Source organism: Nasonia vitripennis, chromosome 4, assembly GCF_009193385.2.
Source record: "Nasonia vitripennis strain AsymCx chromosome 4, Nvit_psr_1.1, whole genome shotgun sequence".
NCBI lineage: Eukaryota > Metazoa > Arthropoda > Insecta > Hymenoptera > Pteromalidae > Nasonia > Nasonia vitripennis.
The window spans coordinates 21863226-21878980 of NC_045760.1; the positions used below are offsets into that span (position 1 = coordinate 21863226).

General features: G+C 43.8%; 1 protein-coding gene across 3 annotated transcripts in view; it reads left to right on the plus strand.

Annotated features, from left to right (window-relative positions):
- LOC100113915 overlaps positions 1 to 12398 on the plus strand; it is a 33958-nt gene extending 21560 nt beyond the window's left edge. For all 3 annotated transcript variants that reach the window (XM_016987777.3, XM_031928834.2, XM_031928835.2), the window contains exons 6-18: positions 3659 to 3897; positions 4457 to 4753; positions 4997 to 5825; positions 5918 to 6360; positions 6488 to 6771; positions 9001 to 9268; positions 9470 to 9691; positions 9784 to 9933; positions 10024 to 10131; positions 10211 to 10363; positions 10457 to 10573; positions 10679 to 10780; positions 10862 to 12398. In XM_016987777.3, coding sequence (XP_016843266.1) covers positions 3659 to 3897; positions 4457 to 4753; positions 4997 to 5825; positions 5918 to 6360; positions 6488 to 6771; positions 9001 to 9268; positions 9470 to 9691; positions 9784 to 9933; positions 10024 to 10131; positions 10211 to 10363; positions 10457 to 10573; positions 10679 to 10780; positions 10862 to 10990 — 3341 coding nt within the window. In that variant the 3' untranslated portion in view covers positions 10991 to 12398. The remainder of the gene's footprint in view (positions 1 to 3658; positions 3898 to 4456; positions 4754 to 4996; positions 5826 to 5917; positions 6361 to 6487; positions 6772 to 9000; positions 9269 to 9469; positions 9692 to 9783; positions 9934 to 10023; positions 10132 to 10210; positions 10364 to 10456; positions 10574 to 10678; positions 10781 to 10861) is intronic.
- Positions 12399 to 15755: the final 3357 nt, after the last annotated feature.

Consider the following 15755-nt stretch of genomic DNA (forward strand, 5'->3'; position numbering starts at 1 on the left):
GAAGTACTAACCACCTGATGGCTTAATGGTCCGCGCGCATTCTTTTTTTCCTTGCATGAATAGTAAATTTACATTGAATAAATCTTCGCCGCAGATAAAGAGCGTAAGGATGTAAAAGTACCGCTAGATCAGTGCTCGAGCCAGCCTGACTTTTTTTTTGAAATTCTGCTTTTACGGCCTTGCAATATGAATTTAAATTTGAAACGTGATTGAAAGTAACTTTCGCAACGTTCGAGCGCTGCATTGGTGCGAAGTCGAGAATCCGATGTTTCGTGTCAGTGCAGTGCGAGAAAAATCCTCGGTTTGTTATCGTCGAGAGGAAAAACGAAGTCAGATAATGACATGTCGATTAATCAAGTGCATCTCCGTCTCGCTGCGCCGTAGTCGTATCATTAACCCATGAAAAGTGCATAACGCGTCGTCGTTGGGGCTTGGGGCGTTTCGACGACTGCCATCTCTTTCTCTCTCGCATTATTATGATCATCCGCCAAAGGTCTATAATCGCTTTCGGAACGCGCGGCTTTGCGTCATCGGCGCACTTACTCTATACAGAGCTGGCTTTTATATATACAAAAAGAAAGAGCGCAGCAATGACCCAGAAACTTTCGAGAGTTGGTCCGACGCGCTGAGGCAATTAATGCTCAGAGATCGATGTATATCGATCGGATGTATATACATCTATGATTAATTGGTGACCAGAGCCTTGGATCTTGTTTCCTCTCTTTGTATACTTTGAAGAGATGAGGAATTATTTGAAATGCCTTCGGGCGATCGAAGATGCGAATGCTACTGCGAGATGTTTGCGTGACCTAAAAATAGTCGCGAGTCGTATTGTCCTCCACTCGTACTGCGTCGCGCGTCGCGGTCGTTAAAGCTGCTAGCTTGCGATTAGTTCCGGATATAAAGAGAGAAAAGTCATCCGAATTGATTGCGTTCATTATTATTCAGAGTCTTTCGAGTATAATTCGTGTAATATCGGACTCGCGAGCTACTAAAGTTGCGAAAAATGGCCAATCATTGTTATGCTATTTCCTCACTCTCTGCACTCATTTTCAATCAAATTTAGCAAATTCGATTCGTATGCGAGAGAGCAATCCAACTCTATTAGCGTCAATGTATTCGCAACTGACCATACTTGCGCGTATGAGCAGTCGCAAAATGTCTCCTGCGCAATCGGTTTTCCCGAAACGTCAACACCTGTCGAGATTTAATCAACTACCTGCCAAAAACGAGATCCTTCCAGTTTCAAGCGTTTCTACAATTTCACATTTCCCGTTTCGAAAAATCGTACGCGGATGCATCGAACGCTTTAATATTGGCATATTCGACAAACAAAATATTATCTTATCGCTATCCTCAAAATGTTCCTATACCAACGCTGCACTTTCCACTCTCTAATTTCTCTCAATTTCGCATAAATCATACTACTTACCGCTCGAATTCGCCTTTTAGTTTAAGTGTTCAATAAAAGCAAAAAACTTCTTAAACACGCTACATCTATTCATCGTCGAGCGGGACGAGCCTTCGCGAGCAACCCCGGCATTTACAGTCAGAAAATCTCAGAAAAATCGGTAGCATCAGCGCCGCGCGCGAATTAAATCACGGCATCCCGACTCTCCACGCTCACATCCATTCCCCGCCTCATCCCCGTCTATTTCTTGTCTAGCTGGAAATGAGCGGCCAGTGCAGGAACAAAATTCCACGTTATTTCCACGGATAATTTCACGGTGCAGGCCGCCGGCGTCGTCTCGAGATTATCGCGCTCTTCATGGGAACGGAGACCGATTCGCCTCGCTCGCGCGCTCGGAGGAGAAAAAGTGTCGCAGCGCATCATCGCTTAGGAGAAAAACGGTATTTTATCTCTCTCTGGTTCTTTGGCTCTACCCCACTCCCTCCGGAACAATCGTGTCCGACTCTCTCGAGCGTATATACCCACGTAGGAAGTGACTCCGAAATTCCAATTAACGCCGTTTCTAATCCGGTGACTCGTGGCCGATGTCGAGCCTTTCTTGCGCTAGCTACCTTATGCAGGTAAACTTTTTTGTGCGGATGTGAGGACCGCTGGTTTTTGAATTGATTATTTTCTGCTGGGTCGAGAAGAAAATTGATTTTTTTTGATTGACGTTTCACGAAGGAAATGCAGGTTTCCCTGATTTCAAAGTATGTGTATCTATTTATAGACGCAGCCGCTGAAATGATTTTAAAATGTATAATTATGTTGTCCAACCTGTTGAAATAGTGTTTGATGCGCCGTATCTATGGATGTATCGGTGTTCGGGAAGGGTCTGACTATATATTGACGCTGCAACTTGTTAACGCACAACGTATCGAATTACATTTGGTTAAAAAGAAAATGCATTAATAATTATGCAGATATCGACAATCTCGATGTATATCTAAAACGACTCTTTGTAGAGATAAAATATGGTTTGATGTTTTTTTTTTGGAAGATATGGCGTGGTAATCTTGTTTCTATGGCTGAAGGAATGAGGGCTTTTACAAATGCTGCAGTGAAAGTAGAATTAATTAATAAATACAGCAAGGTTAATCCTATGCATATGTACGATATATGTCACTATCTATTCTTAAGTTTGTACACGCGGCTTTCACTTTAAAATCCAACGACGTAATAAAGTAATAAAACAAATGTAGTTGTTTGTGCACCGCCAGCCTTGATAAAATATGGCTGGCGGCAGTAGCGTAAACCGATATAATGCATTTTTTGCAATATTGAGCTCCGGCGTATTTTTATCGTGCGCGTATAGTTTGCCAATGATCGATAGAGTCGCTTTCTATTGAAAACGCTGAGTCTGAAACCAGGTGGATTTTTGCCACTGCATCCATACATAATGAAACTGATCAAACGTCGTTTTACATGGCAATCGGTGGACGGATGACTTTTGTGTTTCTCAAGTCTCCGAGCAACTGCTCACAGTTACTCGGCAAATACTTAGACTATGAAACGAAGAACCGATTCTTTACACCGATCAAACAAATGAGCATTATCGCGCTTTTCCGAATGAAAAAAATATTCAAAACTGAGACACGGATTCGGATCTCGAGTGCAGTAACATTTTCACGCGCTGCATATGTATAGACGTGTAATTGAAACAACGCGAGTTCGATGTACGTGGAATATTCTGTAAGCAAGTTTATGTACTATAAAATAAACCTCCTCTTGATGTTATACGAACTCTTGCGAAGCCGTACACCTTTCCGCGCTTCTTGAATTATTTATCGATCCCAGCGATCGACAGCAGCACAACAGCGCAGTACATTATATTACCGATGCATACATATAGATCCCTTTCACTTATACCGCCAGATTAAATCGCGCATATTGATCTTATTATCGTATACAAGACGACTTTCTTAAGAATCCTCTCGAATTTTAATCGCACGTTCATGCACGTTAGGATAATTTTGCGGCATAAATGAATGCTTTGCTGGTAGGAGTGACTTCGCTTTATTCATTTTATAGGCAAAATCATCATTTTACATAGTTAAAATATAACTATAGTCTTAACAATTCATTTTTCATAATATACTGGGCAAAAATTACCTTATTAATGGATTCTATACATATCATTGTCATTATAGTCGAAACAGCACAATTTTCGAAATGCACGATTAATTTCAGATTACCTTTTCATTACAGGCGTTAGTGTCCCAAAGATATCGACAACAGGCACAACGTGTCTGACGCGGAGTCAGAGCGAACGATCAACTGCAAGGCCGGAAATGTCGGCGGCGGACGTCAACTTCGTCGACACGATGAGGCTGAGCCTCTGCCGAAGATCTAAGGATGAAGACGTGGCCGCGATAAATGCAGCTGGGCCCGAACAGGGTAGACGCAAGATGAGCTTTGAGGAGGCAAGGGGAAGGGTGGCTCTGAAGGTATGTCTTTCTTCTATTTTTCTCGGATGAGTATATCAATCAGCAATAAGGAAGTTGAGAGTAATTTGAAATTAGTTTCAATTACTGGGATCGCGAAATGGACAAGACACATTAATTTATCTTTGCGCCCGAGTTTAATTCAAGAAATTAGCTTTCTACTGAGTTTTTATTGCATGGTTTGCTATCTGCGGTAGTGAATGAAGTATCATTATTTTGATACAATTAAAATAGTTTTACTGTTCATGCATCAGGACGCGATTGGACTTTATCAGCTTTAGCATAAAATGTACATACTGCCGCTACGTACGTAAAGATTGCGTCAAAACAAAGTTGGACAAGTCTGTACACTTAGTTTTCTGTTACTTTTCATACGATTTTCCATATTCAGTATATCCTGCATGATATTCGATGTAAGAATTCCACATGCTCGTGAAGGCTGAGTCGAAACGTTTCACCATGTATTCATTAATTGAAAGCATTTTTTTAAATGCCGCATTCCTATAACTTTTGAAAATATTGATATGGTTATAATATTAATGCTCCAAAACGGGAATCAAAGATGATCGAGTCAAGCCTAATGGGCGCACGTATCGAGGAGGAGAGCGAGAGCAAGGAAGTGAGGGACGATCAGGGGAGCGAAAAGAAGAGTATAATTAATGAGACGTCAGCGGCCGTGATCAGGCAGCCGAGCACCGAAGAGGAGCAGTTCAGGAGGACGCGACCGACCAGCTGGTCTCCGCCACCTGTCGAGGCAAAAAGCAGTCCACAGCAGCAGCAGCAGCAACAGAACAACGTCTTCAAGATAACCGTGACCCCAAGATCGGCGCCGGCGTCTATCATGGTTCACAGACTTCAGGTTTGTTTTTTCTTTCCGACAAAGTTAGTTTTGCTTTTATTTCGCTTCTCAGTAAGATAGCTCGTACAGGATATTAGCTGTACTGAGATGAATTTCGATTCGTCTTTTTACACAGAAGGCTATGATAAATGACTTGTATGTGCTGTAGCAGCTATCGTTATTATTGAATTTTGTACTTCAATCGCATTCATCAAATGAGGTATGATTCTGGAAAAAAATGAATGCAAATATTTTTCTGTACAGGTCGGTTCGAGCACGCCATTAAAGGGATCGCGGGGAACGTCGATCATCATCAACAGCGATCAGCAGTCTCCCAGAAGCACCACCGAAAGCACTTCAGACTCGGACAACAAAGTGACCATAAGCGTGGGCGGCGAGAACACCATCTGTAACCCAACGGTCATTTCGGTGAACAGCAACATGCTCGACAGTCCTCCGATCCTCAACCAAACCTCTGGAGATGAGAAACGAACTCTCGTGATCCTCGACAACTACCGTTCCAACATAGTCATCGGTGGCGAACGACAAGATGTGCCAAAGCCGCAACACCTGTCACCAGTGGTATTGCAGCAGGACGTGAACGCGAACGAAACGTTGAAATCCCAAAGCAAGCCAATAGAGATCAGGCCGAGGCCGAAGTTCAAGGAGACCGACGAGTCGCCCGATAGTTCTCCAAACTGGAAGCAGATCGTCGACGCGCCCAAGTCCTCGGATATCTCGAAGGAGGAAATGATATCGAAGCTGCTGGAGGACTCTCTTCGAAAGGCTCGCGAGAACGGCGAGATTCTCGACGAGAGCAGTGGCGAAGCCATACTCAAGATTCTCAAGCAAAGCCTACTCAAGAGCTCTGAGCCCGAGCCGGGATACTTCAGGCCGTCTTGCAGTCTGAACTCAAGCGCGCTGGACGGTGAACTCATTGCCACGAACATGTTCCTCGAGGAGAATGCGTACGAGGTGATCAAGGAGCCGATCTACGAAGAGATCCCGGACGAGCCGCCGCCGCTGCCACTGAGTCCGCCGCCAACAGAGGACTACTTGAAGGGCAGGATATTCTTCGGGGACGAATACAGAGGTGAGTTTTCGCAACGGTACACAATATTATAGATGCTTGATTTTATAGCGCAATTTCAAAACTGATCGCGAGGTTTATCCTTTTCTTCGCAGACTTGAACAGCAGCATAGTCACACCACTGGACGGATACTACAAGCCTTTGACCGCCCACTCCAACCAGTACCTCGAATACTCATATCTCTCGAAAAGCCCCGACGAGCAGCTGTTCAAGAAGAGCTCGACCTCTTCCATCGCCGATCACAAGGACAACCTGTCCAGCAAGTTCGAGCTTCTGAACTTCATCATGGACTCGAAGGAGCGCACCCGTGTCGGTAACGTCGCCCTGGACCAAGAGGAGGAAGTCGACGAGGTGGAAGAGGAGGAGGAGGAGGAGGAAGATGAAGAGGAGGACCCGGAACGTGACCTCGAGGCCCTCTACGAACAGAAGGAGACGAGCCTGGGAGATCTGAGCTCCAAGAGCTCGCAGATATCGAACGTGTCCGACAGTAGCGAGGAGTGCAACATCATCCTCGCTAACTCGCCGGAAGCTCTAAAGGTAGTACGCGCACAAGGGGGATCCTTTCTCATTGCGCGAGTCTATAATTACTCGCGCGTGCTCGATATCGCGTTATTAATATTCTCCAGATGCAGCGCTGCATCAATAACGATAACTATGTTTTCAGACCCGCACGGTGGACATCGAGCGTACGGACAGCGGCGTAGGCTCGGAGAGCAGTCAGGCGAGCAGCGGCCGAGGCGGCGGGATCAGCAGGCGCTGGCGCGCCGGAAACGCCGCGAGCACCGGCAGCGGCGTCGCCCACGGTGCTGTCGGCGCCGGTGTCAAAGGCTCCGCCGGCAACGGTGCTATAACGTCGCCCGGCGCCGCCTGCGCTCCCCACAAGCCCAGCGACATCAAGCACTGCGAGGACTGCGAGCAGTGCATCGAGCTGCCTCTCATAATCGACAGGTGATCAATTGCTGTCCATTGTTTCGCTCTAGTCGGCGGGCGTCTCTTCGACAATGGAGCACGATTCATTAAATGCGCTTTCTCACTCGAAGGCATTTCTCGTGACTAGAAGCTCCACCGGCTTATTCTTAAAACGAATTTTTTTCCTCGCGGGCAACGCGGATTAGATGGGAAAGTGACTTGGTCGATGGTACTTTTTAATGGAAAATCAAGCGCGCGAGAGTTATTTCAACGCTTGATCTAATAGGCTTTCAGGATATCCTCGTATGGAAATTAGTTGATGCAGTAATAGATCATGGGCCGCAAAGAGACCGAAATGTTGATTTTGCCGGTCGGCGGCAAATCCTCCTTATCCGCAACGTGTCGCGAGTTAGTGTCTTTATCGGCGCATAAATTAGAAAATCCATCAAGTCCAAACTCGTTTCTTATGCGTCCTTACTCGCGCTTCGATTGTTTTACTCATCCAGCATCAGTGGATCGAGTTGGTATTTTCGCGAGAAATCACTGTTGATGATTATCGAGCGCTAAGTAACCGCAAATTAAGGGCACTTTATACTCCCGGCGCGGAGAGCTAGCCTCGTTCCTTTTTCGTCAGCGAGTGACTGCTGCTCGGGATGTATGCAAATGAGGACGCAAAACCAGACAACGCGAGCTTCGAGGCTGTAGTCTTTTTTGAACCGCTACCGCTCGAGGGCAATCTGCAGGAGGAGGGAAAGAGCGCGAAAGAGGAAGGTGATCCCGGTAGCGGGAGTGGTTTGAATTTCGTTTCAGAGTTTCATGGGAACTGCGTGAATTTTAGTGAACCATTGCACCTGCGACATGGTAAAAGATTGTACTATCGTTTTTCATTCGCGAGCAGTTTTTTTCCTTATCAAAATCGAATCAGCGGCCAAAAAGATAAGATTATAGGCAACTAGCGCTACTGCAAAAATGTCAGCGCTAATAACTCTAATAACGATTAACCGCTGCCGATTTTCAACTGGAGAAATTACGTTCGTGCTTTTTGACGGAAAGCTCTACTATCAGATTGTCATAACAGAGAACACGGTTTTCAATCTGGCGACTATACGTTGTACAACCAAGACTAATCTCGACATCAATCGTCGCCGATACTTGCGACGACTTGCAACGCCGTTAAAATCGGCCCTGCATGGAACCATAAGACTCTCGCGCGCGCAGGCAAGAGAGAAAAGGCGCAGCAGCGCTATCAGAAGCCAAAGCCCAGCGAAGCGGAGCGCTCGCGATTTTCTCCGTGGCCGATATCGATCAATCGCTCGGATAGATCTCGCGATTATGCGGCTTCTCTCATTATCCGCGCGTCGGACCTCCCGTTACGAGAGCCATTTTCAGCGGCGGATCGCCTGGAGCTTTTACGTGTCCGCATGTGGCGTAGAAAGGCACGTCCCAGTGCACTGGATCTGATTTCCGATTCAGTAGGCAAAATGCACGCACGCGACAAGTGGCCAGACACGTCCCTCTGGCAATGCGCTGATGGTATTCTGCTCGAACTTTCACTCGCTATCAATTCTCGCGAGAACGAGCGCATGTGTGCGCACGTGTGTACGTGCGTGTAGAGCGAGGCGAAAGCTGTTATTGCACGCTATTTTCAAGGATTTTGTTCCTTCTTTTATGTCCTCGACTTCTTCCTCTCGCGAGCCGCGACGATGCTCTTTCTCCCGATGCTAATGGCGGTTTGTGCACTATACTCGCTGATCCGCAAACCTCTTTTATTGGAGGGATTCCTTGAGTTCCTCCGTAAAAAAATTAGCGATTCAAATCGTCTCTTCATTGGCCGCGGAATGCTTGGTAATGATGACTGGCCGAATATAATCGTTTCGTTAATAATAAACATACGACGGCACTCGGCAGCAAAAGAACATACGATAACGTCGTGTAGACAGAAGTTATCGCAACTTTCACACGAAATACAGAATCCGCCAGCAAGAGTTTCACGTTCATACCCGATGCGGCTAAAGAAGCAGATTAGCATAAGATTCCTACATCCCCGAGCGTGTAATCCCATAAATTCCGCGCGTCATGCAATATCAGCGCGTTCGATCGTGCGGTAGACGTGCGCTGCGGTCGCAAAAACTATTTGTTACTTACCGCACGGCAGAGGTATAAGCCAACGATCGACCTTACCGATAAAGTATACGTACAAAGCGCGCGCTAAAATCCACAAACATGCCAACTCGTGCTGATTTTCTTTCTTTTCGCCCGTGTCTGCAGTGGCTGCTTGGTGTACTCGCCGCTGGTGTGTCGGAAGTGCGGCAAAAAACGCTCCGAGCGCAAGGAGATCATCACGGAAATAGTCGAGACGGAGCAAAAGTACGGCCGCGATCTGCAGATCATCCTCGACGAGTTTCATCGGCCGATGCTCAGGGCTGGCTTACTCACCCAGGAACAGCTCTCCGCGATCTTCCTCAACGTAGAGGAGCTGCTCGAGCACAATCAGATACTCGCCGAGAAACTCAAGGATGCAGTTGACATCGCTCAGGTGATTATGGTGGACTGATATACTTCTTTCATTTTTATTCTTTGCTTTTTTCTTGAAAGTGTAAATTGATGATAAAAGTATGGAAATTCGAATCGCTTCCTGCGCTTGTTCCGATTCGGACGATTTTGGTTCTTGAATGAATAAAAATTTCCCTCTTGATGGGTCGTCAAACAACATTTGAAATCGTTCATTTACAAGCAGGAATCTGGTGATGAGGATCTGGTAACGGTTGATCTGGGAAAGATCTTCCTCGAGGCGGAGAGAATGCTGCACGCTTTCGAAAGCTACTGTACTCGGCAGGGAGGCGCGAGTCTTCTACTGCAGAATCTCGAAAAGGAAAAGGAACTGCTGAGGATATTCCTCAAAGTCTCGCAGATGGAGAACACCGTTCTGCGTAGAATGAATCTTAATTCTTTTCTGATGGTATGTTCTGCATTTCCCGTAATATCTATACGATAAGTCGCTCGATTCGAAATGAACATCAGGAATAACTCAACGCGATTCTTGCTGCACAGGTTCCGGTACAGAGGGTCACGAAGTATCCGCTTCTTCTGGCGCGTCTCTTAAAAGCGACGCCCTCGGGAAGGCCGGAGATGCAAGAACTGAAGAAAAGACTCAAACAAGCGCAGACGAATATAGAGCTGCATTTGGAGCATATGAACGCTGTAAGTATACATATAACTGCTATCGGCCCGTTGACCATTCAGACAAGTTGACTGGCTTGTTACTAACACTTGTCAATGTGCCTCTAACAGGAGGCCAAAGATATCACGTCGACGAAACTCTGGCGGCGAATTTCGATTATACAGAATGGTAGAAGATCGACCGGCGAGCAAGATATGGTTAACATTAAGTTACGAAAGGTCCGTTGTTTTTGCTATTATTTTGAAATTTTACACGCACGAAATGTGGGCATACTCGACGTTCTTAAACATCTTGCAGATGGCTGTGGAAGTACTCGAGTGGGCACACGAGGATTCGAGGTTCGTGTTGGAGGGTCGACTTTTGGTCGCCCAACCGACCGACAACAATTGGAGACGAGGAAGAACCGTCAAACTCGCTCCCGTTACTGCGATGCTGGTCACCAACGGCAAGGTACATCAAGTCGAACGCATTTTTTCCGACGCATTTCGATACTTAATTTCGTTTCTTTTATTAATCATCTTGTCGACCAAACAATGATTACAGCCGAACAAAGAATTCCTTGATTTCTCCGACGACTCTCTCTTTCCGAGGCAAATAGGCATCAAAGATGCCACTCTACTTCTTGTCAAGGAAAAATTGGGACGGTACTCGTTATTAAGAGTGAGTGAATTTCTTTACTACATTTAGTCCTATACTATACATTTAATTGACATAGTTTTTATTTCACATTTATTTCAAACCTACGTGAATTCGCGATCATTTCAGGAACCACTCTATCTCGATAAGTGTATCGTGTGCTGTGAGACGGACCTCGAGGATTACTTTGAGATTCAAGAGTTGTCCTCCAAGGAGACGTTCATCTTTAAGGTACCGTATCGATGATCATGTCAATCGCTCGTACTTTCGTACAATGCAATATCGTTGATTCGATGAACGCCAACTTTTCAGGCTGAAGACGGCGCCAGGACGAAACGCTGGTGTCGAACCCTGCAGGCCCACGCGCAGTCATTGGGAGCCTGGCGACGGCGTCGCGGCGCCCTGCCCAACATCATGATTTGCGGAGTGGCGCGGAACTGAGTGATTCTCCGGACAAGTGCTGATCCAAGAGAGAGAGAGAGAGAGAGAGAGAGAGAGAGAGAAAGAGAGAGAGAGAGAGAGAGAAAGAGAGAGAGAGAGAAAACTATAGTGCGTCGCAGAAACGGGAGTTTCCTACGTAACTGTATATCGAGATAATGTAACGAGAGACAAACGATTTATACTTACGACGAACGCGAAATTGTATGTCGTGTCGCAAGTGATTCCTAACTTTAAACAATGCGTTTTACGATGAAATTAGTGAGACGCGAATAATATGCTTTGTTTTTTTTTGTTTGTTCACATAAAGTGCATAATGAATTATTGCTATACTGTTTTTGCGCAATCAGTCGTATGCATTATAATTATATACATAGAATGTTACATATAATAAGTACTTCCCCTTTCCGTTCTCTACTCCTAAGTAACACTAATATTCCTTTCGTTTAGATTAACCAATATTTGAATGTGAATTTCTTGTATTTTTCTCGAGACACGATCAGTAGCTGTGATATCGACCCGGTGTATTGGGATATATTATGTATACATAAATGATAATATATTATATGATATAAATTTTAACTTTTTCTCGCTGAAGTAGTTATGCGCATTTCCTTTACATTTTCTTTCTTTTTAATGATTTTAAACGTCAAACGCTGACATTGTATGAAATGTAAAATGTGCAACGATTTATTGTACATTATAATATAGTTACAGCCATTTGTATATACCTTTTATGCACGTGTAAAAACCTCTATCAAGACATTATATAATACATGCGGCATACAAGATTAAGATTAGAGAAAAATAGTATATTGTGCAACTAGGTGGGGGGGGGGGAAGGGCGATTTCTAACGAGGGTGAGATTTGAGTACGAGTTGGAGTCGAGGGCACCGAAAGCGCCCGAGACGGAGACGAGTGCTCAAATTTCACCCGAGGTAGAAATGGCCCTCCCCCCCTTGTTGCACACTGTACTTTTTTTGACAAGTGCCTGTAAAGACCCGTGTTCATGCATATAGAATGAATGGTAAGTTGCGCATTTTGAGTCGTAAACCACTCTCTTTCAAAAAATATCAAAATTTTTCAAAAATTTTCAAAAATTTGATTATTTTTGAGTGTTTATGAGTAGCGGGAGGGAATAGCCATTCTCTCCCGCTGCAACGGGAGGGAATGATTCCCTCCCGCACGCTCGAAATGAGCAGCTTGCCATTCACTTTAGAGGCATGGAAACGGGCCTTTTTCATGCACGTGTTAAGAAAAATTAATTTTTATATTATTAATAAACACCGAGAAAAGCTTCTTGATTTGATGTATAATGTATAAAAGAAAACTATTATAACTAATGCGCGTTAAGTGCAACGACAAATATTACTTACAAATGATGTATAATAATAAAATGTATAATATTTAATAGGATTGTTTGCATTTCAATTTATATTTACTTATCAACCATGAGATTAATCTTTCGTTTCAAAATCTTCATGTTGATAGAAAATAATAACAAATACTGTACTCTAAAATTAACGCACCCTGGTAGAAACGGAATCCAAGTTATTTGGAAGTTCTGAGGTTGCCAATCTAAGAACTTAGAGTTTTCTTTGTCAGTTTTTGTTACAAGATATAACGCTTATTATCTTAATTCTTTGTCAGTTTTTAGATCGAGTACACATGCAACGTTTGCGGGTTAAATTTCCACGAGGGGTGCCTAGTCAGATTTGCACAAGCTAAGAGTTTAAAATCGTGCTGCGTCAGAACACGTGACGATCTTTTGTCGCGTGGCGAGGCTTGGAAAGACAAGATTATTGGCAGCAGTATTACTAGAGCGACTTTCTTTGATAACGATAGAGATCTCGAGACTGACTCGATTCTAGATATCAGCGACCTTGATAAGAGCAGCAATAGTACTGTAATCTCGCACGGGCCGAACGACCCTTCCTGTTCGGACGCTGGTTATTCGACGAGACGCCACCTACTTAACTGCCAAATATGTCGCTTCCTTCAAACCGGGCACGTTTATCATTTGACGATAAAGTTGCTCAGGTTTTTTGTTCGGTCAATGAAAGCAACAATGCTACGAGCGCGTTAACGACTAGTGTTGATACGACTTTGAGCAAAGTAGAGGAACAGGGAAAAGCTATTCAATCGCTTTACGCTGAAAATGAACAATTGCGCGGTGAGGTTTACAATCGTTGGAGCTACTGCTAGGGCTCGGGGATTGTCAAATCATGCGTTCAAGATCAGCGTGAGTGACAATAGACAGTGGCTCAGACTTTTCATCTTTGCGAAAAGTCACGTTTCCGTCGCGAATCCATACATACTTATAGCCGACTGCATTTGCCCGACTTTTCGCCGCTAATCGCAAATTATGCACAAAAGACGAGGTCACTTTGTGGATCGCAATCTAAGCGCCCTCAGCATTTTGAAAAAGGTCGGAAAGTTTAAGATTCCCAAAAGATCGTTTATTTCACAGAACTTCACGGACGCAGATTGATTTGAATTGCACAATAAAGGAAATCTTATGGCTTTGCTGATTTTGAGTATTAATCGAAGAGGCCTTATGCTTGACTTCGCGTACATCAAAGACGTCAGGAAGATCATTCTTAAGATCTAATACCGTAAGGAGTGCTTCGGTTATAGTGCCTATAGAATGTTCGCAGGAACTCGGTATTCCCACGACCTTCAGTTCTGGGTTGAGATGGAGCTCTGCGCTAGTCGTCCCTTTAACTGGAGTAGATAAACAACGCGGATACGGGCGCCCCCACCACACCACCCTCAGCACACCTGCGCAGGTGAGAATCCATAAAGAAGGTCACTGCAGGGTACCCGGGAGGCTCGTTGGGGCTCAGGGAGGTAAACTCCGGTGCTCCAGGAGTCCACGCTCAAGGTCGAGTCAATGCGTGGAATATTCTAGTCAGACTGACGTCACCGGCCGACGTGCAACTCGTCGCATCTTTTCGTCGACTCGTGATAGAGTAAAATGGCAGGATTTAGAGGCAGCATTCAACGATCTATGAGATCAGGAGTGATTACAAACTTGAAACAGTTAGATATAGCAGCATTTATGAAAGACTCTCAAGTTTTATTTCAAAGCCGAATCAAGACTGCTCTTAAGAAAGAGACTGCTGTGAAAGTGTATACTATATTGGCAGCTGAATACGTCATCACCAAAGCAGACAAAGAAATTACGGAGATAAAATATTTCAACACAAAGGCTGAAGCTATATTTCAAAATACCAATCTCAAACAGTGGTTTAGTTTGAATGTTCAGCAGCCTATATATCCAGCGAGATATGGACGAATTCCAGGAACGTGGCTCAGGATGGACACTTCGAGCAATTTTTAATCTATGTGTGCACATTAATAAATATAATGTATTGAGAGGTAGTTCATATGTAGAACTACCATACGCAATAAAAAGGAAAGAAGCTTGTGTCAACGTGAAGAATTTCGATGACGCCTGTTTCAAATGGGCTATTCTTTCAGCATTACATTCAGCAAAGAAAAGTTCTGATAGGGTATCATCATATAAAGCTTATGAAAACGACCCGATTTTCAAAGATCTACAATACCCTGTGCAGCCAAAACATATAACTAAGTTTGAAAAACAAAGTGGTATTTCGGTTAATGTTTACACTTAAAAAAAAAAAATGGAGGAGCATTCAAACGTTGTAGCAACGCACTTGACATCATGTAAAAAAGAAACTCATATTAACCTTTTACTGGCACGTTATTATGCAGATGCAAAAGAGGAGGTTGATGACAATCTTATAGTTTATCTTTACGTTTGGATTAAGGAATTGTCTCGCTTAGTATCCAGACAATTATCAAGACAACACGTTAAACTACACATCTGTAATCGATGCTTACATTATTTCCGAACTGAATCACAATTACAGGCATATGAATGTGATTGCTCACTACTAAATAAATGTCGAGTAAACTTGCCAAATACCAAAAATTCGATTCTGCAATTTAAAAATTTCAATAACAAAGAAAAAGTACCATTCGCAGTTTACGCTGATTTCGAATGTATCCTCAAAGATATAAAAGATGGAAATGCTTATCAGCAGCATGAAGCTTATAGCATAGGATGTTATATGAAATGCAGTTACGATAATTCACTCTCGTATTATCGTAGCTATAGAGGACCTAATCCTGCAAAATGGTTTGTCGACGACCTTTTACAACTTGCTGAAAACATTGAAACAGTATTTTGGTGCCCCATACCTATTGAGACATTGACTTGGGAGCAAGAGCAGTCTTTCCAGCGAGCTACATCTTGTCATATTTGTGAGAAAGTTCTGGAGCTTGATAGAGTACTTGATCACTGCCATCGCACTGGAAGGTAATATTTTCACGTAATAATAACAAAAATAGCGCCCCGATGACAAGTACTATACTTAAATGTGTTTCAGATATCGAGGAGCAGCCCATGAGAAGTGTAACTTGAACTATCAAGATTCTCGCTCTGTTCCAGTGATCTTCCGCAACCTGACTGGATATGATTCACACTTTTTAATTAGAGATATTGCTCAATGTATACCTGGTAGAGTCAACCAACTATCTATAAATAAGGAGAAATTTATATCATTTACGAAACACATTGATGGTAGTGATGTCAATTTCAAATTTATCGACTCTTTTTGATTTATGGCATCGTCACTAGACAAGTTGCCATCTTACCTCGAAGATGTGAATATCCTCAAGCAAGAGTTTAACAAAGATAACCAGCTGACTAAAGAGAAATATCAATTGCTAAGGAGAAAAG